At 38.6% G+C, this 25,395-nt stretch overlaps 1 protein-coding gene and 1 long non-coding RNA gene across 7 annotated transcripts in view; one reads left to right on the top strand and one right to left on the bottom strand.

Moving 5' to 3' along the window:
• The window catches only part of LOC116829672 (uncharacterized), a 28,513-nt gene extending 16,789 nt beyond the window's left edge, over window positions 1-11,724 (top strand). The window contains exons 5-6 of the long non-coding RNA XR_004374794.2: window positions 1,894-1,999; window positions 11,498-11,724. This is a non-coding gene — a long non-coding RNA (uncharacterized LOC116829672). The remainder of the gene's footprint in view (window positions 1-1,893; window positions 2,000-11,497) is intronic.
• Window positions 1-25,395, bottom strand: part of ZNF507 (zinc finger protein 507) — a 38,595-nt gene that overhangs the window by 8,244 nt on the left and 4,956 nt on the right. For 3 of the 6 annotated variants that reach the window (XM_032788550.2, XM_075073764.1, XM_032788560.2), the window contains 4 exons: window positions 22,528-24,659; window positions 20,173-20,278; window positions 13,332-13,446; window positions 1,877-1,981 (listed from right to left, as the gene is read on the bottom strand). In XM_032788550.2, coding sequence (XP_032644441.1) covers window positions 1,877-1,981; window positions 13,332-13,446; window positions 20,173-20,278; window positions 22,528-24,654 — 2,453 coding nt within the window. In that variant the 5' untranslated portion in view covers window positions 24,655-24,659. The remainder of the gene's footprint in view (window positions 1-1,876; window positions 1,982-13,331; window positions 13,447-20,172; window positions 20,279-22,527; window positions 24,660-25,395) is intronic. The other 3 variants (XM_032788569.2, XM_075073766.1, XM_075073765.1) reach the window with 1 other exon arrangement.

The raw sequence follows: 25,395 nt of genomic DNA, 5'->3' as shown, positions 1-25,395 counted from the left end.
AAAAGACAATGAAGACTGAGGAAGAGCACTTAATTTTTGCAGCGTGCATTCATCTTGTGGTTCTATATAAGATATAGCTGCTGGAACCTAGGTCATTCTACAGTGGTGTCTAGTACATGGAGATCAGCTCCCTTATTTCTATAACAAATCATCATACAGAGTTCAGAGTAGCAGCCGTGTTAGTCTGTATCCACAAAAAGAATGGGAGTACTTGTGGCACCTTAGAGACTAACAAATTTATTTCAGCATAATCTTTGTGGGCTACAGCTCACTTCATCAGATGCACAGAATGGAACATACAGTTAGGAGATATACACACACACATACAGAAAACATGAAAAGGTGGGAGTTGCCCTACCAACTCTAAGAGGCTAATTAATTAAGATGAGCAATTATTAGCAGGAGGAAAAAAAAATCTTTGTAGTGATAATCAAGATGATCCAATTCCGACAGTTTGACAAGAAGGTGTGAGAATATTTAACATGGGGAAATAGATTCAATGTGTGTAATGGCTCAGCCATTCCCAGTCTCTCTTCAAGCCTAAATTGATGGTATCTAGTTTGCATATTAATTCAAGTTCAGCAGTTTCTCCTTGGAGTCGGTTTTCAAAGCTTTTCTGTTGCAAGATTGCCACTTTTAGTTCTGTTATTGAGTGACCAGGGAGACTGAAGTGTTCTCCTACTGGTTTTTGAATGTTATGATTCCTGATGTCAGATTTCTGTCCATTTATTCTTTTGTATAGAGACTGTCTGGTTTGGCCAATGTACATGGCAAAGCGGTATTGCTGGCACATGATGGCATATATCACATTGGTAGATGTGCAGGTTAATGAGCCCCTGATGGCATGGCTGATGTGATTAGGTCCTATGATGATGTCAGTTGAATAGATATGTGGACAGAGTTGGCACTGGGCGTTGTTGCAAGGATGTATTCCTGGAGACTTCATCACATGACAATCTTTAATTAAAGATTAATCTTTAGTTCCTGGAGACTCCAAGCCAATCCTGGAGGGTTGGCAGCACTATACAGAATTCAGTTTTATTTGCCCTACTGGCTTAACCTCTGCTGAATGATTAAATCTCACTGTTCAAGAATGTCCTAAATTGACATACTGTGGCAATTTTCTCACAGCCTTTGACAAAGTGGACCATCAGGGACGTTGAGACCAGAGCTGTGGAAAGTTTTCAGTAATATTAGATGACTGCAGAATGCTTTTCTACAGAGTATAGCCGCAGAGTACATAGTGTCTAGTGCTACTAGAAAGCACTCTGGAAAGGAGCATAGTGGGGAGGGTTAGTTTACATTTTGTAGTTGTGAAGATTTTGGATTTTTTTCTTGAGACCACAACTTTAGTATGCATGTGATTTATCCCAATGGCCCTCGTTGCCTGCCCAGTCTTCCAGTATGAGTTATTTAGTTTCTTTGCATTTTTGCCTTTGTCCTAGGTTTTCAACTCCGTCTTGCAAGTTAGTACTGGATAGCCATGTTGAAGTATTAGAATTTCATTTATAATAACTTTTTTCCTCAGTATGTAGCATGTGGGAACAGACTACTAATGGCATTTATTTATCAAATATACACAAACATAAGAGACTAGTGAAACTCATGTTCTTTTCTAGGATAACATAATGCAACTCAACATTTCGTCTCACATGGAGACACTAAGAATACCAAATTAGCTCCAATACTTTTTGCTTTTGTATGAGTGTTAATCAACTGGCAATAGAGAATAAGACAGGCAGAAAAAATAATTCACTACCCAAGCTATTTTTTTATTTAGATTACAGAGAAAGCAATGAATCTGAACTCCACTTCGTTTCATAAGGGAACAAAATCACACTACTATGGCTTTTGCCAACTCATAACTGTTACATACTTGTACTGTTCCATTAGCTGCACTGCCTGGTGCTCCTGTGGGTGGCGCCTCATATGACATTTCAAACTATTCATATTTGTTGTGGCGAAGTCACATACTCGACATCTGAAGAAATAACAACAAGTGAGTGATCCCAACACCCTGATTGACACAAATTAAAGCTCCAAGAGGTAGCAACAGGATATTTTTGAAAAACTGTGAGCAAGACTAATAATAGTTCACTCAAGTCTAATAGTCATTTTTCATGAGGGGCAATTTCTACCCAGATTTACATCCTGTGAAACTCCACTGAAATCAATGAGCTTCACAAACTCTAAAAAGGGCTCAGATACACCATGTCTATCCCAAGGGTAAGTGTCAGGCTATGTCAGATCAAGGCAAAAGCTTGTGTTTTACAGGTATCGTATGTCGTGTTCATGAGTGGATCTCATGCTTCAAGCCGACAAATTCTCCTTACTCCCTATGTTAAGAAATCCACACCTTCCCATGTCACTTACATATTATCTTTCACTTATTAAGAAAACCTAAGCTCCAGATAATTAAATATCTCTTTAAAAAAAAAAAATAGAAACTGGAGATGAGATCAACAGGGCTGCAATTAGGTGGCCCTGGAAAAAGTTGACACATTACAGTGCTTACATATTAGTTTTGTTATTGAACGTTTAATTTAAGTCAAAATATTCCTCCGTGAAAACAAAAACATCCTAGACACCTCAAACTTAGATCTATGGCCATTGCACAATGTACATAAATACCAAAATACTGCAAATAAAAATCAACTAACCTTCCTATAGATAGCAGATTAAAGCATCTCTTACTAAAGCCATTCAACTCAACTAAAATTCTACCTGTATATAATTTTCAGGAATTTAGCTTATTTCTTAAAAAACAAGATCTTACAGATCAAATATTGTAGATATACACCACTCTTCACTCATTTTATAACTTTTTTTGAACAACCTATAACTAGAATACTTATTCCTACATAAGGCGTGAAAGTCATGTTACCTGCATGGTTATTTCAAAGACATCCAGTAAACAATCCAGTATGTTATCTATGCAATTATAAAATACTTATCTGGCCAAGAACACAAGGTATAATTTGCCTGCTCATTTCCTATTCAAGTCAATAGGACTTAACACACGCCTCAGTATCTGGCCCTAACTATTGCTGATTTGACAGTTACCAAGTAAATAAGTATTCCAATTACATGATTTTTGTTTTGTAACTTGGACTGACATCTAGACATACCGTACAACAGAAACACAGGGAAAAAGGGAACAGTGGCTAGCCAACTTCTAAAGACTGAGTAGCTTCTCTTGATTTGAGTTACATACAATATGTAGCACTTTTACAAAAATATAATGTAATGAGCTTTGAGTGGACACCTTTCAATGCCCATGAGGTGGAAGCAATTTAAATCTTGCCACGAGAGTATGACATTCTGTACCTTGGGGGACCACGCTGTAACCCCCCATATTCCTCATCAGTATGTAATTGTGATTATTACATACAAAGCATGCCTTGTAAGATATCAGGGCAAGGTTACGATCTGAAAGTCGTTTCTCTATCCATATATGTATATCAGTAAATATACGTGATGTTACGAGAATTGTGTTGAATAGTTGTCTCTAAAACATGCTGTAAATTGGGGAATCAGCCAGATATTAGCTTCCAGAGGCAACAGCAAGGAAAGTAACCAATGCCCAGGTGGGGTGTGAAACAATCTATCAACAGTCATTGTCCAGCAAGGGAGCTACGATTCAATGACTCACCTGCATAAGGCCGCACCAAGGGGATTGCTCAATTTTGCCTGAAGACTTAGCAATGCCCCCCAGGCATACCTGGACTTGTGTTCTACAAGCACATGGAATGAGGATATAAAACTGAATATAGGGGGCCCGGGCGTGGCCTTTTCTCCTGCCCCCACCTACGCTGCAAGCAACTAAGGGTATGTCTACACTTGCAGAGTTTTTGCACTGTAAATTTTACCAGTCTGGTGAAAGTAAAGTGCTGGTTTGTGTACTCAATTCCTCAGGTGTCAGAGTGTTTACATTAGCAGCACTTCCAATGCAGATGAGAGCAGCACTCTAGGGCAGCTATCCCACAGTGCAGCTCTCTCCAGTTTGATGATGGTTGGGGGGTATGTGTGTGTGTGTGAGATCGTGGGGCACAGCCTCCTCTCACGCAAACCCTGATAAGCTCCAGTAGCTCAGCACTGCTTCAAGCAGGGGATCATTTGCTCCATAAAGCAGGCATTGTCACCTGGCCAAACAAGTGAACGCTTGCCAAGAAAACAGGAAGGGGAGTTTCAAAGTTCCAGGGGCTTTACAAGGGGAGGGGTGGATGTCTGTTTACCTGGCAGCAGAGCGGCTGGCCAGAGTGGTCACCTAAGCACTTTGGGATATCCTCCGGAGGCTAAAAGCTGTGTAAACAGGAATAACGTGTCTTCACTTGCACATCACTGCAAAAGCATCACCAGAAAGGACTGTACATCTCCTGTACCTCTTGTACGTCTCTCCAGGAGGTGGTTTTCTTTTTGCAGTGAAACATCTGAGTTTCACTACAAAAAGTCATTGGCAAGTGTAGATGCTCCCATGTTTTTTGCACAAAAAGGGACTTTTTCCATTTTAAATGGCAAGCGTGGACATGCCCTAAGGCTTTGTCTACACTGCCACTTTACAGCACTAAAACTTTCTCGCTCAAGGGTGTGAAAAAAACCCCTCTGAGTGATGCAAGTTTCAGCGCTGTAAAGTGGCAGGGTAGAGAGTGCACCAGTGCTGGTAGCTACTCCCTTTGTGGGGGTATTCTTTTTTCTTTTTTTCCTCGAAGCGCTGATGCTGCAACTCCGCAGCAGCGCTTTAACATTGGTAGTGAAGACATACACTAAAACTCTGAGAAGAATACAAGACTCCAAAAGCAGGAGGAACAAACTTGTATATTAAGGACTACAATATCTAGTGGGGGTCAGAAACTGCTTAATCTAGATATTGCCCAGTCTAATAGGGCTGAGAGTTTATACTCCTGCTTATATTTTCTTTTCTTTTGGTAACTAACTCTAACTTTTTGCCTATCATTTAAAATCTATCTTTTTTTATATTCAATTAATTAATTTAACTGTTCGTCTTTACCAGTGAGTTTGTATGACGTGTGTGACAAATCTCAGGTTTTGCAAAGGCTGGTGTATAACCACTTTCCATTGCTGAATAAATAAATTAATAAATCTGGACCGCCCATCTTGAGCAGTGCACAATGGTATATTCCTGAGGTACAGTGCTGGGAGGTGAGGGGATTTGACTCTGGTGCCTTTCTTTGTGTGATTCATGAGTGGCTCTGGGAGCATTTGTGCAATCTAGCTGGGTGTGGGGCTCCACATGCAGTTGTACTGAGTGATAACAGCACCTGGAGGGCTTTGCTGCTGGTCACTAGCAAGGCATTATGAGACAGTCCAGGCTGGAGAGAGTTAAGGGGGCACAGCAGTCCCACAGTCCCAGGCTGCACCCTCGGGAGATCCTGTCACAGAGACAATGGTTTTAATTTGTCCCTTAACAGACAAACCTGCCAAAGAAAAAAATCAGAAATCTGTATCCACCACCATTAACTTAGCTACCTTAAAGACTGATTCATTATGCTGATAGAACAAAACAGACCCTGTGTGTTCTCTCTGCTTTTGACAACAGGCTGCTTGAAACAACACAAATACCCAAAACCACTTGGACAAAATGGTTTAAAATGAAAGTGAGAACACATTCAAAAAAAACTCAATGTGTATAGAATACCACTTAGAAACTAGATCAATATATGGAAATAAGTTAGATCTTAAATCACTGCATATCTGACATTTAAGTTTCTCCAGAAATATTCACCTTCACAAAAGCAAGCAGGTCAAAGAGGCTCTCACAAGTTTGTCCTCGCTAAAGCTGATATCCTATGAAACAACAGATTTAATCAAAAGGACTGCAATATTTACCTATACATTTATTCATTCTGCCTTTCCCCAGGAGCTTTCCTTGTCTCCTCAGAACGCTAATCACTATTTCTCACGTACCCCACCTTACAAATCTATGTCAAGGCCAAATTTCTGCTCAAAGGAGACTTCAGTAGGTTCTTCTTCATAAACCATAAGCAGGGTAAATAAAAATTGATTTTTTTTAAAATAAAAAAAATCAGATTTTTATTTAAATTGGACTGATTTTAATTTAAATTATCATTTTTTAAAAAAATATTGTTGACAATGAAATCTGAATTTAATACAAGCTATGTTAAGACCTAAACTTATTATAATCTCTTAAAACATTTAAATAAAAAAAATGCTGAATCCATAAGCCTCCATCAAAAACTTTGAGTCAAAGGCTGCTTTTCTATTTAAAAAAAGAATCGGGAAAAAATCTGACTTTTGAAGTCAAGCTTTGTAAATTATGGCACAATAGGCCATCTACTGTATTAAAGGCTTGATCCTCTCAGGGAAGAGGCGCAGAGCATGCAACCAGAAAGAAGCAACTCTGTTGTCAGAGCAAGAACACTGTGAGAAGAAGGGACAACATTCTTCAGGGTGCAGCCTCTACTGTTGATTTCAAGATCTGGGAACTGCAGAAAAAACTTCTATGGCTGCACATCATTTAAATTAAAAAAAAAAAAAAAAGAGAGACCCTATTTGGGAATATTTTTGAAGAAATTCCTGTACCTCTGGGTAAAAAACAAATATGCCAAATGTAAACAGTGCAACAAAGGGTGAAAGGGCCTGGTTGTCAGAATGAAACATTATGAAAAATACTTCAGAAAACAATGACTTTGAAGATGATATGGACATGTATCAACAATCTGGGTCAGCTGGTTAGTAAACTTATTTTTGCACCATTCTTATGATCCTACCTACTATGTTTTACTATGCTAATAAATTATATCTTAGATTGTCACAAATTTGTGTTTTGGGCAGATTACTTATGAATTTCAAAATATTTATGTTCAAAATATATTTGGTATGTTAGTTTGTGGAACTATTTATTACATTTTTACTGTTACTGCTGGACTTCTGAAATTACGTTTTATTGCTCAATATGATCCTAGGTGAAGATTTCCTGTCTTAAAAGTAAAGTTTATTAGACACATATGAATTTTAACATTTACAATTTTTCTCCCCCCCCCCCGGCTGTTTGGTAGGTTACTAGAGATAAGGGTTTAAATAGATTTAGATAATCCTTATGATTTATTAATTATTATCCCTACGTAACTAGACTGAGAATAAATTATATAATTTTAAACAATGGCACACACAGCTGCTGCAGGAGTAATCTTTCGTTTACAATCTATTTGTTTTAAAGCAGTGCACTAAGTAGCACTCAGTGAGTGACTATCATTTTTTTCATAGTACATCTCAGAAATAAGGGGTTATTAAGATTCATCATTTGCAATGTCTATAACTTCAGATTCATCTGCTGTTACCACCAGCAGTGTTTCAACCAAACATACGACAGCCAGTAAATTACTTGTACAAAAAATCCAAAACAAATCAAAACAGTAAAACCATGGACAAGTTTATAACCAGGACCAACAAATTCCAGCAAAGCTCCACAGATGAAAAGATTGCTTGGTTCATTTCTGCAACAAGTTCTCCTTTTCATCATGTTCAGAACAAATATTTCATTGACATGGTTCAACCATTATGATGAGGCTATATTTCACCTACTGGATCAAACACTGCTGGATGTAGTGTCTCAGAAGGAAATTGAACAATGTGTAAAAAACATTGACAGGAAATTCGTTAGTATGAGTCTAGATGGGTGAAGCAACATATACAATTATCTAGGAATATGTGCTTGTGTGACAACAGATGATAGCATTTGTCTATCTTACAGAAACAACTGCAATATCAGAAAATGCCCATACATTAGAATACTTGAAAGTAGGAGCAGTAAAAGTTATAACAAACTGTGAACAAAACTTCAAGTGTCAAGTGCCTAGCTTTGTCACAGTGTTGCAAATGTAGCACAGATGAGAAGAAATCTAGAAGAAGATAATGAAGAGAACCTGAAACTTATAACACATGGGCACAGTGATTATATGATGCATCTTTTAGCCAAATACTTAAATACAATTCCAGGAATAAAGGAAATGCTGAAATTGCAAAACACTTCCATAACAACCCCTTTGCTTCAGGTTTACTGAAAAGAACAAGAGGATCCAAGCTAATTCTTCGCCAATACATACAATGAAATTCAGTGGTTGACTGTTTTGAACTATTTATTAAGATCTGACCTTTTCTGATGACAATTTGTGAAGAAAAATCATGACAAAATAGATGGAACTATCACAGCCAACATATCTGAAATTGGACTAAAGAGAAATCTAGAAGATATACTGAATACACTGAAACCTACACCTTTACCCTGATATAACGTGACCCGATATAATACAAATCCGGATATAATGCGGTAAAGCAGTGCTCCGGGAGGGGCGAGGCTGCGCACTCTGGCAGATCAAAGCAAGTTTGATATAATGCAGTTTCACCTATAACGCAGTAAGATTTTTTGGCTCCCGAGGACAGCATTATATCGGGGTAGAGATGTATTTCCATAGCCTTGGACAAACTGCTGCTGTTGGAATTTGGAAAGAACTTCAAGAGACATTCAAGAAAGAAATACCCAACAACAAAGTTAAATTGCAGGCAGTAAAGAAGCAGACGGCTGAAGCACTTATTCCATTTAGTTTTCTCTACAATATTCTCAACTCAAAGTACCAAGGTAGATGCATAATCGCTCAAGAAGGTACTGCTGAAATGACATAGGTATCTCATAATCACCCATCAATTATGCCAAACAAAATAAATGTCAAAGACAGAGCTGAATCATTCATACAGTACATGTTTGTTGATGATGATTTAAAGATTGTCACACCACTGAACTGGTGGGAGTCACTACTTTAAGCAGCTGGGATCAGAGTTTGGTGAAGTACTAAACCAGCTTTTCACTGCAGTAGCTTCTTCTGCAGGCAACAAATATTTTCTTCATTTGGACTAATTCATTCAATGCTGCAAAATGGACTGGGAGTTGAAAAAGAGGGAAAACTTGTCCTTCTCTTCAAGTCAATGAAAAAACAAGGAGAGAGAGGATGAGATCTAGTAGTTTTAACAGTGTGGAAAAACAACCTAAGTAACTTAGGAGGCTGTTGTCTCATTTTCAAGAGACTTAGGTGAACAGAAATTTAAGCTCAAGTCACTTTCAATGTAGGCATAAGTGAAAATTTTACAAGGCTGACATGAAATAATCAGTTTAATTCATTGATTACAGTTAATCCCTCTGTTCCTTTAGTAAATCATTTAATTGTAAATGTGAAACACATTTTGATAAATTTTGTATCCAAAATGTTTGTTAATAAAAATAGATTTTATGCTGTTTAAATTCCAATTACCATCCTAATGCAGCTTGACACTAATTATGAGCAAAATGTTAGTTGTCTAGTAAATAAGAATTTAATTCATCATTTTCTAACATACTAAAAATGTACAATAAATAAGCATCTGAAAATATTAAGCTATATAATTGCTTAAATAAATGAATATAGTTATAGTGTACTCTCCTTGGTAGCTAAAAGATATACCCAATCTACTGTAAAGGCACTATTTAGTTGTAAAACTACATGTTTTAATGGTTATATCAACCAATAAACATGCACCTTTTTTAGAAAATAAATGAAGTACAAATGGAAAAGTTATTAATATCAATGATTTAAACTGAGGATTTCCATTTAGTGATTTAAATCAGTTCACCTTGCCCATGTCACCAGTGTCAAGTAACAAGAAATTCCCTGTTCCCTTCGATTTTATTGTTGTGAATTTTAATCCTTTATTGTTTCCTAATCAGGGTGACAGTTATCCATAAAAGTTATTTTGGAACACACACACCAACTTCTACAAGAGTACACGTACATCAAAGTGCAGCCAACTCTTGAGTTGGCAGCAGTACAAAACACATGGCAGAACAGTGGAGGGAAGACATTCTAGACAAAAACGTGGACAAGTGAAAAGTGCCAGGGAATTTTTAACATGAGCAGACAAGATTTCAGCTTTTAAGGTTTTCAGTTTCTTATCTTCAAGATTTCTACAGAGCAAAGTTCATGACACTCAATTTATTAATCATTTGAGGCTTAAGAGCAGAGGCTTAAACTCCTCAGGGTTGTGCTCATCAATTTAGAGACTACAGATATTCCAAATTCAATGCATAGTTTAAATAAATAATTTCCTTTTGGCTAACGCTTATATATAGCTTTGCCCTATCATTTCTCACTTTTAAGAGGTGCTGAAGTATCTTGCAATGATGTGCATAGAACTGACCCCCTGGAATAAAAAAATACTTATGGGTAAACAGGAAAAAAATTGGAGGCTAAACAGCAATTTTTAGGGACACAACATTTGATTATCTAGTTGTAGGTGTATAATTATTTTTACGATGTAAGGCCATTCCATAAATAATTATTCACTTTTTAAAACCTCCCCACCAGCCCTTCTCACAGGATAATGTGAGATGTTCTGTTCTTAGTCTAGCACTGAGGATCTCAAACTGTGGTTCAGAGAGCATTTGGTAGGATCTGATGAGAGCTGACTGATCTCAGTGTGCTGGTTCTTCTTGTTTCTAGTTTCTATAGTGCATTAAAAACAGTTAAAAACCCCACTTTAATATGACATTTCCATGTAAGCAATCATTGTAGCTGTCATGGGAATATTATGGGATTGTGAATGAGTGGGCAGGTGTCCATTATCTACCACGGTGTGATCCATACTGTGGAAAGGTTTTAGAACCCCTGGTCTATCTGATTGAGATTAGTCAAATCTCTGTGTTATTTGAAAGCGTCATACTGAGGTGAGGTGTCAAAGTAAATTTCAAAGGTTATCAGATGAAATATGAATAATATTAGTCACGAATGGCTGATTATCAGAAGCTGGTGGAGCCATAATAGCTATATAGTAGTTATAATATGGCTGCATATTACAGATTGCCGTAAAACCTGCTACAAAGTGTCTTAACTATGGGTTTCAGGAAGCAGAATGAGTAATAATACAGGCTTCTGTGGGATTAATTCAGACAGACATGGGATATGGGGCTCTCCGTAGCCTCTGCTCTTCCTGCTTCAGGCCAAGCAACAATGGGGGTAAGGAAGATTCTGAGGCAGGAAAGGGTGGGAGGTTGAGCAGGGGAACACTGTGGGGGTGGTAAGGAAGAGTGGGGAAGAGATTTAGTGGTTTTAGGAAGTGTTTTTCTGGGTCTGATGGAGGAAGGAGGTGGGTTTCTAAGTCTGGGGAGAATATCCTCAAATGCGAGGGAAGGTGACTTAGCTGTACAGAGGTTGTTAGAAAGTGAAGAGATTGAGCTAAAGGATGGATGGGAAGTGTTCCTGAGCCTGGTTGGGGATGTTAGCAGAAAGGTGGGGAAGTTATTCTGGAGTAGTTTGACATAAGAGTTTGCATAGGGAGGGTAGGAAGTGGGTGAGGACAGGAAAGGAGGAATTCTGGTACCTTCCACCTCAGTACTTATTTCAAAAACCAGTCATCTCTGATTGTAGCAGATATTTTCTGTTTTGTTCCTTTCTTTCCTGCTGGAACCCTGGTTTTCCTCTTGACTTTCAAGTTTGAATGAAGAACTCTTGGGAATCTAAAGGAGGGACACCCCCCACTCAAATAAAAGGGCTCTTCTTATAAGTCTTTGATTCTAAATCAAATCTCTTAAGTTTTACCAGATCTCTGTGAAGACACTATGACATCCCACATTTGGCTTTGTGACAAAACATCTTCCAGCTGCCTGAAGTATACTTTTGGAAAAAACATTCTAGAATACCAATACTGAAGCATAGTCACAAACAAATTATGGTTCCTTTCTATATAACACAATGCAGCTGGCTGAGTCACAGATAGTGGGATTTGAACCTGAGACCTCAATATCTAAAACCCAGAGCTTCTACTACATGACCTAAAGGCCAAGTTGTACTGGCTCAAAGCCTATACAGATTCTAACTTCTGCTTTCCAGCCACTATAGAGAGATAAAGTGCCATACTGAGTGAGTATGAATTACATTTGTTTGAATCTATACAACAAACAATGGAAAATTGCAATAGAAAAGGAACTATTATTTAAAAAAAAAGCAAAAGGCAAGAGTAGTACACACTACTAACACAAATTATAGAAGCTTCTATATAGACCTATGAGGAAATCATTAAAATGTCTCTTATCTAAGATTGGTAACAATGAACCTATTGAAAACCTATGGGAAAACGGAGTGGTGTAGGGGCAAAGTACAGGGCAGAATTTTGCAATATCATGCAGTGCCCAATACATCATGGTTAAGGCTGTAGGCTTGTCACAGAAGTCACAGATTCCATTACTTTCTGTGACTTCTGCAGCGGTTGGTGCATCTGGCTCAGGGGCAGCTCAGGCCAGATGCACTGGCCGCTGCTGGGGCAGTCTTGGGCTACTCCCCGCCAGCAGCAGCAGAGTTTGGGTGTGGGCAAGGGGTTGGGGCACAGGACAGGGTGAGGCGGGCTTTGGACGGCGCTTACCTGGGGGGCTCCCCAGAGATGGTGACATCCTCCTCGCTCAGCTGCTATGTGGCAGCATAGCCAGGCAGCTCTGCACGCTCCCTCCTCCCAGAGTTCTGGCTTTGCAGCTCCCATTGGCCAGGACCCTGGGAGCCCCCCAGGTAAGCACCGCCCAGAGCCCACCTCACTCCATCCTGTGCCCAAAACCCCTGCTCCCTCCCACACCCAAACTCTGCTGCTGCAGGAGGGGAAGTGTGGAACCAGGTGGGGAGCCTGCCGGCCCCAACCCCACAGCCGTGGGTCCCAGGACATGCATTTTTATTTACAGCCTGTGACCTGGTCTGTGACTTTTACTAAAAATAGCCATGACTAAAATGTAGCCTTAATCATGGTTGCCCTCTCCCCACTGCACTGAGGTATTTGAACCTTGTTATTTGTGTCTTACCAGTTTAAAACAAAGCTTTAAAGTTTTAAAAATGACTGGGCGAAACCCTCTGCAGTAGAATAAATCCAAAATGAACTCAACTGCACAGGAAATCCAGAAATCAGCCACACTTCAATTGAAGACTTTAATGAACTATCTAATGTAAAATATGGTAACATTTTCTTTATTTCCCCCTCCAAAGTGTCACGTTTCATTGTTTCAAATTCAGAAAACACAGCTGATTAAGTACAACTGAAGATACATACTGTAGCACCATCATGCTTATTGGATCCTAACTATACAGTTTGAATGAGCCAGCAGCTCCCTCCATTTTTGAATGGATTAGTTTAATTTGCCTTTTAATAAAACTTTGAAACTCATATTAAATGCTTTCTATGGTACCCTTAAAAACACACTGTCATTAAAATAAACACGAGCAATTTAAACTTTTTAAGTTAAATAATTCAAAAGCCCAGCATTAGTGAACAACAATTAAGACACTCACCTGTATGGCTTATCAGAGTTATGAATCCGTCTGTGATTTCGTACCCCAACATATGTTGTGCTTGTGTAGTCACACACATCACATCTATAGAGTTTCTGGACTGAAGGCTTATTCCCTGTACACAATAGATTTAATTGTTTTAGAAATATGTTTTTTTCTACTATAGGACATTCTAAAGATAGTTTCAGCATTGAACAGAATTATGAAACATGAATTATCAACATTTTGAAGTGATATTTCAACACTGAGGCAAACTAGAAATGGACATTATACATAATAAATGTAAATTTAGTTTACCAGTGCTCTTCTGCATGCTCCATGCTATTTATTAGAGCTATTCATATTTTAGGAAGTACATTCTCCCTCACAATCCAGCCTCTCCCCTTCCCTGGTTCCTGCAATCAGGTCATAATCTCAGGTTTGTAATATTATAAAGCGATGCTACAGAAACTGCAGGGCTCAGCATTTCCACTGCAGAATCAAGTCAAAGGAAAAGGTAGGCACTAAGAAAAAAGAAACAATTAACAACAGAAGAAACAAAATCAAAAGCTTCCTGAAAAAGATCTGGCTAGGCGAGTCATTTTATCTCCCACTCATACCCCATCATCATCTTAAAAGAGTTTGGGATGTTCAGATTTAGGGTATTATATAACCCATTAAGGAGATAATCTAGATTTTTGTAAGAACTAAAAAATGAGTGTAAACAGAGGAAAATATTAACTTTTTTCAGTTTGAAATACCAAAGTATTTCCTTTCTGAGACTGACCTCTCAGCCAATGTAAGACATTTAAGCTGTGCTTTTCTTCTTGCAACTGGAAGATAGTTCAGATTCATCAACAAGGTTCTGGAGCTAGGTCACAACGCTTCCATCCAAGTTCTTATTAGTAGATTACATTTAGTAATACCTAACTGTGTTAGATACGTACATGGCCCTGAAATGACCAGGGTGTAGATTACTGGAAAACTTTTCAAGTGGGACAGAGGGGTAGAGAGGAATCCCTGAACCAAAATCATCAGGTAACAAGTTTTCCATTCTGGATCCTGACATTTCCTCTATCTGAGACTTGTGATGTGGCAAGCAGAAAAGAAAAGTTAGTAGGAGGGAGAAATAGCTACGATAGAAGGGAGAATGTCCCCTGTCCCTAAAAATAATAATCGATTTTGAGACCATCACTTAGAGCACCTTCCTGCTGAAGGATGCTTCCACAGAGGAGCAAAGGTCAACCTTCTAGACCTTTATAAACATATGCTGATCTGGCAGCCATACAGATTTCCACTATAGTGGATGATGCTCTTTCTGCCTAAGAGCCTGTGTTGAGTGCTCTCTCATCCCTTCTGGACTGTTTTTTCTTTTTGTGTGTGTGTGTGTGTGTGTGCAGTTGAATAAGAATCTAGACATTTTCCTGAAATGATCATTTTTACTAAGATATATTTTAACAGTAGTTCTCATATCTACTACATGCCATACTTGGGTGTTGAGAACTGGGCAAATCAGGAAAGGATGATTTTCTATGAAGTATGAAGGAAACTTGACCTGGAAATGAATGATTCTGGGATTCAAGAAACATTTTGTCCTTTGCTGAAGACACAATAAGTTTCAAATTTTGTAAGAACAGAGATTTCAAAAACCCTTCTTTGCTGACATGATTGTGACCAAGAAGCAGGTCTCTGCCTTCCTCCTCACCATACCCATACACAAAGGGGAGTTAAATACCATCAGGTTGAATGGATGGGTCATGAGAGCTTGTAGTATTGTTAGCAGAGTCCAGATAGGGAAGAAAGGTTTCCCGGTTGGTTTGGATACATGTTGCCATAATGAACCAGGCGACCTACAAGACACTACATGAGCCTGTGTTTGACATTGCATCTTGTGTTTCAGCTTTAAACAATGATGGGAAGTCTTAGACTCAGGGAAGAAATCCAGAAAAAACTGTAAGGTCTGGTTTCCTACACTGGATCCTTCTATTTTAACAGGAGAATTTTGTCCTTGTGCATGCTAAGACATAAGAGGCTTGTGGTGAGACTAGGAGTATCCTGTCTTGTTTAAGATTTGCCAGTCAATAGTCAGGCTGTCAGGCTCAGGTACTGTGAAATGTGATACAAGGATTAGTTCTGGATAAGAGTTCCTTCCTGGAAAGATGGAGTGATTTTAGCAATGTCTCAACTTAGGTCCACGTACAATGGCCTTCTTGCCAATTTGGTTTGAAAAAAGAAACCTGATCAATGTTTCTTCCTTTATCATCTCTTGAATTACTCCCAGCAGCTGAAGTAGGGGAAATGGCAGTGAAGAGTAGCAGAAGAAGGGGAGTCAGGGAGAGTTTGGGGCTTATCTTGATGATTTCTTGAATGGTGAGGATAGTCCAATTTGCTGAGTCCCAAGAGCTGAACAGTTGAAACAGTTTTTGTGAGGTGACTCCAGCAGAGTTTCCTCTGGTATGGGAGTAGGATAGAGGGTGGATGCAGGAGCACAAACAAACAGCTCAGACTGAGACCCCTTTCGCTGGCAGGGTTAAGGGATGGGAGCATTCATGGAAGCATCCCTTTCCGTGGCTTCTGACAGAGTCAGATTTATAGATTCTAAGGTCACGGGGGATCATTGTGATCATGTAGTCTGACCTCCTATATAACACAGGACCATACAAGTTCCCCCAAATAATTTCTAGAGCATCTCTTTTCCTTGAAGAAGGAACATCACCTCATTTAATCTGCTGTCTTAAGGAGAAAAATATTCAGCACCTGGTCTAATTCAGGGAGCAAATACCCAGAAATTTCTGTTCCCTAAAGGAAAGGAGAGAATGGAGGTGTTAGTGGGGAATGTGCTCACTGCTGTCCCCAAAATCAGCTTTAAAAGCCAGGACTGCAGTGGATAAGACAGGAGTCCTAAACTGCTGTTCTACTTGTGCTGCCAGAGTCACAGAATCTGACATACATAGGGGTTTAAATGTCTGCTGTCTGCTGAACGTTAACAGCGTTCCAGACCTTGTGTACAAGAGAAAGCACGTGGACAAGACCGAACTGCTTCTGTAATTTGCCAGAACTAAAACCCAGCCCAAATGCCTTGACCTAAAGGAGAGGTCAGGAATCAGAAAGATAAAACTGATAAAGGACAAACAATAACAAAAAATATCAGAGAAGAATAAAGTAAGTCTGAATTAAACTTTAAGATTTAAAGTCTCCCAAGATCCAGGTGCCGATCAGCATTTGATTAGAATCACTCCCAAAACTGAAATTTGACAGACCACATAAAAAGTGCTGAGGTTACTAATACTGTTAAGAATTTTTAGACATTCTTTTAATTTGTGAGCTGAAAGCTCTGATACTGTCACAACTAGCTCTATTCCAGATAGTAGGAATTGACGACACATGGGTTTAAATGTCTGCTAAGGGTTCTACATTAATAGTATTCCAGATCTCAGGTAGAAGCTGACAGATAGATAAACAGATATATATATATAACTTCAGCTAACAATTTAAAAAAGGGGATCCAAAATGAATGCTAACCTGGAAGCAACATTTTTAAAGAGATAAAAGTAGCAAACCAATAATTTTCGAAATATAATTAAAGAAAGTCTTACTTCAAATTTAATGTCATAATATGCAAATATACAAACTTGTTCTTCTTGATTCTGTAGAGTAAACGTTTATTGAGTGAACAGCCTATTGTAATTAGACATTCAAAAACCACTTCCTCTATATTTCATTTCATTTTATTTCATAGTTGGACAAATAAGTGATGTGAAAGTATTTTTTTTAAATACTTTACATTAATTTGAGGTTTGCAGACAGCTGATTTATCCTCCAAGTGAAAACCACTCCAAAAGGGACTAATAGCAGAGTTTAAACATGCAAAATCAAGTGGCAGCAACTGGACCTCTAGGCTGATATTACCAAGGATTTATTCTGCCAGCAATACATACACTTAATAGACATAAAAATTAGATAATTGCATATATGCATACTTAACAAAAAGTGACCCCTACATGCTTAAGTCTTCTCCACCCATGAACTGAAACACATGGTGGAAAATTGCTCAATGTTCTGAGATCTCTACAAGATAAAGTGACATGGAATGATACTGGCCCTACATTCTTTGATTCAGCCTTAAATTCATGAAAGCAAGGTACATCAGACTTTTCCCACAATGCATTCATTTTATTACTGTACAAAAAAAAACCTTCCATGAAGTTAGCATGGCTGCCTTATTAAGTTTGTATTAACCGCTTTTGTCACATTCGTTCATACAGGTGGATACATATCTTTCGTATTCTGGAGATTAACACGATTTCAATCTAGCACAAGACACCAATAAGGTCCAGACCACCCAGCAGAGCAGAAACTGTGAATGGCTTTTGCTATTGCACTCCCACTTCAGTGAACTTTCTACTACGAAGTGCCTGCAGGCTCGGTTCCATTAGTGGGAATTAATTTGGCTCTGAATTTATTTTCTAGTAAGGAATTAGATATTTATTAGTTAGATGTCTTTAAAGAAAGAGTAGCTAACAAGATAAAAGGATACTGCAAAGAAATCTATTGCATAGTTAGAAGTGGCTAACCGCCAGTCAGCTCACACTTGGGAGCAATTACTCATACTAGTCACCAGTTTAGATTTATTTTTTAACAAAAAGCAGTTAAGTTATAGTTAAATTGCCAGTTTGGAATTATTTTCCTTCCCCCATGATTTTGTGGGGTTTTTGGAAGGGATTTGTGCACTGTGTATGTGGGAAATGACAAATCCTTAGTCAAGCAGCAAGAACAGGTGCTCCTATAATGCAGCTTATTACTACAGTCCATTATTAGGGATTTACAATCCAATCATATCCAGTGTTATAATGCTTCCTTTAAGTTTACTGTATAACATGATGAATAAAGAGACGTTTAGGACTGACTATTTCATAAACAAAAAATGAAACTGTTCCAATTCAGAATCTCTCATATAAACAGATGCTATGCCATAATTTTCTTTATTTTGGGTAGCTTTATAGGGATGACATCTGTTTGACATGATGGCCTCTGTACTGCGGTAGTGCCATAATTTGATGGCAAATTGTTTTTTAAATAATTTAAGATTTCCAAAATATAATTTAATGGAAGTTTAAAAGGAAAAACATTTTTACTTAAATCATATTACCAACTTTAATTTGGGGTAAAAAACCATCTAAATTGAATGACTATAACATTTTACATAAGGTAAAAATGAGTAAAAATTGTTAAAACATTTAAGTCAGGCCCAGCTTCCTGAATAGGAGTTTCCCCTATCAGAAGAATTACAAGATCACGTCCTTAATTTGCAAGAATTGGGAAAAAAAAAATTTAAGAGCAAGATTTTCACAGATGACTAGCAGTTTTGGTTCTCTCAGTTTTTGGATCTTCAACAAAAGCACCTTAAATGGGGCCAGATTTTCTAGAGGAGCTGCTCAACACCTTCTGAAAATCAGGCCTCTTTCACGTTTCAAGTTGGGCACCCAAAAACTGAGGCACTCAAAATCATTAGTCACTTCTAAAAACCCTGGATTAAACAATTGCAAGCATTGACAATGGTGATAATCAGAGCTGTGCAAACATTTATAACAAAACATTTATAACAAAAGCAAAACCAGCAACACCTATGTTCCATCACTTCTACAAAAATGCTCATGTTATTTCTTTTTGCCAACCAACCAACCAACCAAAACAAAACCCCTACAAAATTCATCTAGCATTTTCTTGAACTTAGGCCTGAAGAAAGTAACAAAACACTAAAAGCTCAGTCTCCTGGAATTATTATATATAACTAAAACCCAGCTGGCTTCTAGGAGGACAAAAAAGTAGCTATCGGGTAATTTTATTTAGTGCTGGTGAGGTAAATAACTGATTTTTCTGACTTGTATATTTAACGTCAGAGCCATTTAATAAGATACAGTATGATCTAGTAGCATAATTATGGAACTGGGTGCCAGGAACTATAGTTCTAACTCTATTCTGACACTTATCACATGGCTCTGGGCAAATTACTAACAGCCTGTACTTGCTCACATTAAGCAGTTACCTTCCTTACTCCATGAGTGGTCCCACTGATTTTAATGGGATTACTTTTGTCCTTACAAAACATGAGTACGGGTGACAGAACTGGGCCCTTAGCCACTTTGTTGTTATACATATTACAACACAGCTAGAGGGCCGAACTGAGATCTGGGTCCCATTGTGCTAAGTGCCATACATACACACATTGCAGGAGACCGCTCCTGCTCCAGAGAACTTACAAATTAGATAAAAAAGACCAACAAAGAGTGGTAGAGGAAACGGAATGCTTTATTTATTTATTCTCCCTCATGTGAACTGAGAAATATTTTTACCTACTGTACTTAAGTGATTTGATTAATGCTTGCATAATAAAGATACAATAAAATAATTTTGAAGTATGACATTCAAGAGCATGTCCGTGTGAGTATGCTTATTTGATGTTCCACAACTCTAAGTTATTTGAAAGTCAATTAAAAAAAAACACTATGCTGTTTTCTAAAAATATTTCTTAAAACCCAAAGGACATTAGTCCGTAAAGGACTATGTCCATGGCAATTGATATTTTAAAAAAGAAGTGATCTGAGCTATCCCAGTGCGCACACATAAAAATATCTCCACTGGTTAAAGATACTGCTTGTCAAATGCTGATAGGGTATGTCAAAACCATGCAATTTTCCCAAGCCTTCTGAAAACCCCACACACATTTAGGCTGAGACTAAGCATAACAATTTTCTGCCTAAATGGAAGTTTTGAGAAACATGAGCTCATAATACAACACACCAGTAGCAACACTATAAATTTTACTCTTTACTGGTATCTTATGTAAAAATATATACAGTACCTTCTCTTTCACCTGCCTCACTGGAAACTATTAGTTTGTTAGATGTTGCTGTTGAGAGCAGATCTGGAAGACTATGTTGCTCTCTCTCATGATTTCGCAGCTGACTCTGTTAAAAAACAAAAAAAAAATCACCTCTCCTCTACAATATTTAAGTATAGACTCTATAAATACACAGTGGTCACTTCACGTTGCACTAACTTGCAAAGCTATTAACATTTACGGATTAGTTCATAAGTATTTGCAGAATGCCTCAGTTAACTGACTAACTGTACTACATATAAAATGCAAAATATGGTACTAAGATGACAATTCACTGAATGAAATGCTTTTGACTGTTTTAAAGAGTAGACGTTAGATATTTGACAAAGATATTAAATAGCAACAAGATTTTTTTAAAAGCAAAAATCGATCAATAGAAAAAAGTGACCCGTTGAAGTAACTTCCTACACTTCTAAATGTAAAATAATTTTAAGATTAAACCTTTTTTCACATTCAGGTATAATATAGTAATACACTGAAACTCTCAAAGAATAATAAAATTCTAATAGGAAGAATTTCTTCTCGATGGGGGATGGGGATAGGAGGGAAATAGGAGAAAAGAGGACTGGGTAGCTCAGGTTATTGGTAATAGGATAGAGAAGCAATCAGTTCTAATTCACAGGTTCAAATATGGACCTGGTCAGTAGTGCCTGTGTTTTCTTGTGATTATCCAGTGGCTTAGATGAAAGATGTCATTACAGTTTCTACTGGCCATGACAGAAGTTCTCAACTATGGAAGTGAAGTACTTTAATCTAAATGTTGTTCTCCCAAATTAGAACTGAACAGGACAAGTGGGCAAGTTTGCACTGCCATTGCCTGTGCTGGTCCCAATTGTATGAATGACTGAAAGACTACAGTTACTAGTGCTACTGATATCTTTTTATAAGCACTAAATTCACATATAAATGCATCATCCTGCAACACTAATGTACTAAATAGAGAGGCAAAACTGTGACCGTGGCACAGTACTCAGCTCTGGAGTGTAATTTTTCAGATTTGGTCCTCTGCATAATATCTTGTACATGAGGCAGCAAGAGAATGAGAAAAAGAAATTTTTGTCTCTCAGCTGATTGTTCTGGGCTAACGTTTCTACAACAGCAGTTCTCAAACTGTGGTTCGGAACCCTAAAGTGGATCGGGACCCTATTTTAATGGGGTCACCAGGGCTTAGACTTGCTGGGGCCTGGGGCCAAAGCCTGAGCCCCACCACCCAGGACCAAAGCACAACAGCTTCAGTCCTGGGCGGCGGGGCTCAGGTTGCAGCTGTCCTGCCTGGGGCTGAAGCCCTTGGGTTTTGGCTCACCTCCTTCTTCCCCCTCCCCCACCTGGGTCAGCAGGGCTCGGGCGAGTTCAGTCTCCACTCCTGGGGTCGTGTAGTAATTGCTGTCGTCAGAACGGGATTGTGGTGCAATGAAGTTTGAGAAACCCTGTTTTAGAAGAACGATCTCTGGTTTTGCACCCACTCCCAATGAGGGGTCATGTTTGAGTCCCCTTTGAAGGTCTGATCTATTAGGTTATCTAGACCAGGGGTGTCTAACCTGTGGTTCTAGAGCCACATGCAGCTCTTCAGAAGTTAATATGCGGCTCCTTGTATAGGAACTGACTCTGGGGCTGGAGCTACTGGCGCCAACGTTCCAATGGGCCAGGGGGTGCTCACTGCCCAACCCCTGGCTCTGCCACAGGCCCTGCCCCAATTCTACCCCTTCCCACCCCCTCCTCTCAGCCTGCCATGCCCTCGCTCTTTCCCCCCACCCAGAGGCTCAAGCATACCACGGAACAGCTGATCAGGAGGTGCGGGGAGGAAGGGGGAGGTACAGATCGGTGGGGCTGCTAGTGGGTGGGAGGCACTGGGAGCGGGGTGGGGGAGCTAATGGGGGGCTGCCGGCATATTACTGTGGCTCTTTGGCAATATACATTGGTAAATTCTTGCTCCTTCTCAGGCTCAGGCTGGCCACCCCTGATCTAGACTACCCCTCCCAATGCTTCCATTCCCTCCTGTTATTGCTACAGGTTAACAGGCCAGAAGTAGTCCATTAATGGGTCACTTTGATGACTCTCAGTGAAAATGTAATATTTTTCACAAAGAAACAGAGGACACATAAAAGTAAATAACCTGAGGTTGCCAGACATGTGGCAAGAATACAGTAGTACAATAGTTCTAACAGTCTCCATTTGTAATGCCATCGCAGCCAAGCTGCCATACTTTGATAATTCCCGTGACTAACTTAGTTTAGTTAAAAGAAAGTAATAAAACAGTTAATTAGTAGCAAACAGTTAAACTGCTATTCTAGAAAGATAAAAAGGAAATAACTTCACCTTATAATGAAAGGATTCTTCACATTGCTTACATTGATACATTCTGGTTTTGCAATGGTTGATCATGTGGCTTTCTAAATCTTTACTATTGTCAGCTATGTGCTCACAGATAGGACACTGATATGGTTGCCTTTGACGATGGACTCTCAAGTGTTGTTTTATGTAGCCCTTATTGCCACTGCTATAATGGCATAGGCGACAGCGGTATGGTCGATCTACATTGGGTATGTACTCTACCAGGTTACTTCCTGGCATGTTCATGTCATTCACAGATTGACATTGTGCGTTGTCCTGTAATTCTTTCAAAATGTCATCATCAGAAGCATTCTGATCTGTCCTCTCTCTCAATTTTTCAATTACTGTGAGCAGTGACATACTAATGCCCATTTTAATTGGTGCTTCTGATAGCTCTGGTTTGTCCTTCTGTAGCTCCATTATTGCACAGTCACTTTGGTTTAAACTAGTTAACCCCTCTGGAGGGTTTTTAAGTGACGATACCATTTTAGAATGGGCTGCACAAGTGCCATCTGTCTGTCTTTGTCCTGTATCTGCACCTAAAGAGTTTACTGCACTGAAGGCCCTAAAGCTGGATCTTGTTAGTTCTGCAGCTCTGATAGGCATTGTAACAAGAGCTTCTGCAGCTAACGAGTGCAGTCTGAGAGACTCCGAATTTGTTCTTCTTCGCACAGGAGGGGCATTTTCATCAGCTGCTATGCCTTTATTAGAGATTAAATCATTATCTTTCTTCTCAGTATTGCTCCATCCTATTATTACTTCTTCAATTTCATCTGAGTGATAAACTTCACCAGATCCTTCACACACAACCTGGGATTCCTCTGAAATTAATTTTTTCTCAGCTTCAATGTCAGTGTTCATTAGGAAAGGTTTCTGTAAAACAGTTTCTTCAGCACTTGGCAAGCGCTCTACTATTACATTAACATGACCTTTCTTATTTGGGCTACAGTTAATGATTTTCTGTGCTGATGAAAGTAGGCTATCAGTTATCAAATTATCTTGCTCTGTATCTATATCCGATATGGTTTCCTCTAACAGTTCTCCAGTAGGGGAAAGGGCTGTTGATTGACTAAGGACCTCTTCCTCTTTTACATTTTCTACCACTGGTGGAGATTTACATGACAGTTGCTCAGAAGTACAAATCTGGAGTTGAAGAGAATGGTCACTATGGATGTCTAGTTCATTATTTTCTAGAGAGAGAACAACTGTATCCACACTATGAGGCGTATGAGTTACGGCTGCATCTGACAAGCTAGTAGGCTCATTTTCTTCTTCAAATATAGGATAGGAACAATCAACCTCACCTGCATGTTTCCATGCATGGGTTTTCAACATTCTTTGCTGACCACAAGTGTAGCTACAAATTAAGCACCGATACATGCCATACTGCTCATAAGTATACCATTTTCTCCTACCCATTTCAGCTATAGGAGTAGATTGAGTTATGCCTTTACAGTCCAGATGTACTGCCTGATCAGTGCCTGCTTTGACACTTCCTCCCACTGGCCCTTGCAAAGATGAAGTTGAGAGATTTACACATTGTTGCACTTTTGACTGTTTTTTGCCATCATTCTCATGGTGAATTCTGATATGAACTTCAAGTTCTTCTTGCTTTTTAGAAGCAAAGTGGCATTCTGAGCACATTAATATCACTTCATTCTGTTGACTATGTTGTTTTATATGTTCTTGTAGTATAGAAAGAGATGGTGATAGAAATTTACATAGGCTACACTGGTAGCATATAACCTTTCTTTTACTTTGTGGAAGACAACTGGTTACATAATCTGCTTGTAGCTCATCAGTCTTTTTAATGCCAATAACAGGCAGCTCCATTGTTTTAGCTGGGATCTCACAAATTTCTTGTGTTTCAAAAGATGGTGTAGAAGCATTAGGATGGGAACGTTTTTTCCCTATTAAAAGGCATCTCTGTGACTTCTCACTTTCTACTATCTTGCTTAATTTTTGGATTACATGGATTAGAGGATCAGTTTTACATTTTCTGTGATCTTCACTGCTTTCCAGTGTTGAGCCAATGACTGTTTCAGAAATCAGTACAGCTTCCTGTTCCCCAATATTTGGCACCAATACTGCAATACTGCTTCCCTCTTCCATAATATCTGAAAAAGTTTTATGAAATGGAACATTAGCTTATTTAACAAACACAAAGATAGAAATATGTAGTCACTTCTGATAAATATTTAACTTCCTAATTCTACTAAAATGGTAGCCTAAATTCATTAATATTCTAATAATATTCCAGTTTTAGACTATAGAAAATCAGAAATCTGGAAGGCCTTATACACACAGCATTTTGGATACCATGTTACATTTTGACAGAGTATTTGTAACACCTTTTCATGTTAGCCTACATCTGAATGCTTCAAACTACAAAGGTCTGGAGTGGCAGAGTGAGCTAATGATTTTCACGGGTAAGTTGGTTTGTATTGTAGTGGATATTGTCTATTTCCCCACCATGATCACCACCATCTGAACATTAGAAACCCTACCTAAAGATACTGATTTTAAATTAATTTAGCACATTTAAATTAAAAAAGCAAGTTTCAATCTGGCATGAAGACCTACTCTTTAAATACTAAGTGCATCAAGTACAGTTTCTACTGATTAGACGAAGTCTTCTGAAATGAATGTAGGTTTGTAACAAAACACTTCAGAATATAACTAAAATTTCAGCACGAAATGGTTCTACTAAGCATTACCTGCATTAATCATTTAGGTATGGCTTTATTCATTAAGATAGTACAAATGTAAAAAAAAGCATATTTCTCAGCACAAGACTAATTTTCTAAGATAGCAAGGCAATATTAGCTGAACTGTAAAGCTCTACTGGTAGTG

Source organism: Chelonoidis abingdonii, chromosome 19 (genome assembly GCF_003597395.2).
Source record: "Chelonoidis abingdonii isolate Lonesome George chromosome 19, CheloAbing_2.0, whole genome shotgun sequence".
In the NCBI taxonomy this organism is placed as follows: Eukaryota; Metazoa; Chordata; order Testudines; family Testudinidae; genus Chelonoidis; species Chelonoidis abingdonii.
The sequence above is the reverse complement of the archived record's forward strand: the minus strand, read 5'-3'. Positions and strand labels throughout refer to the sequence as shown.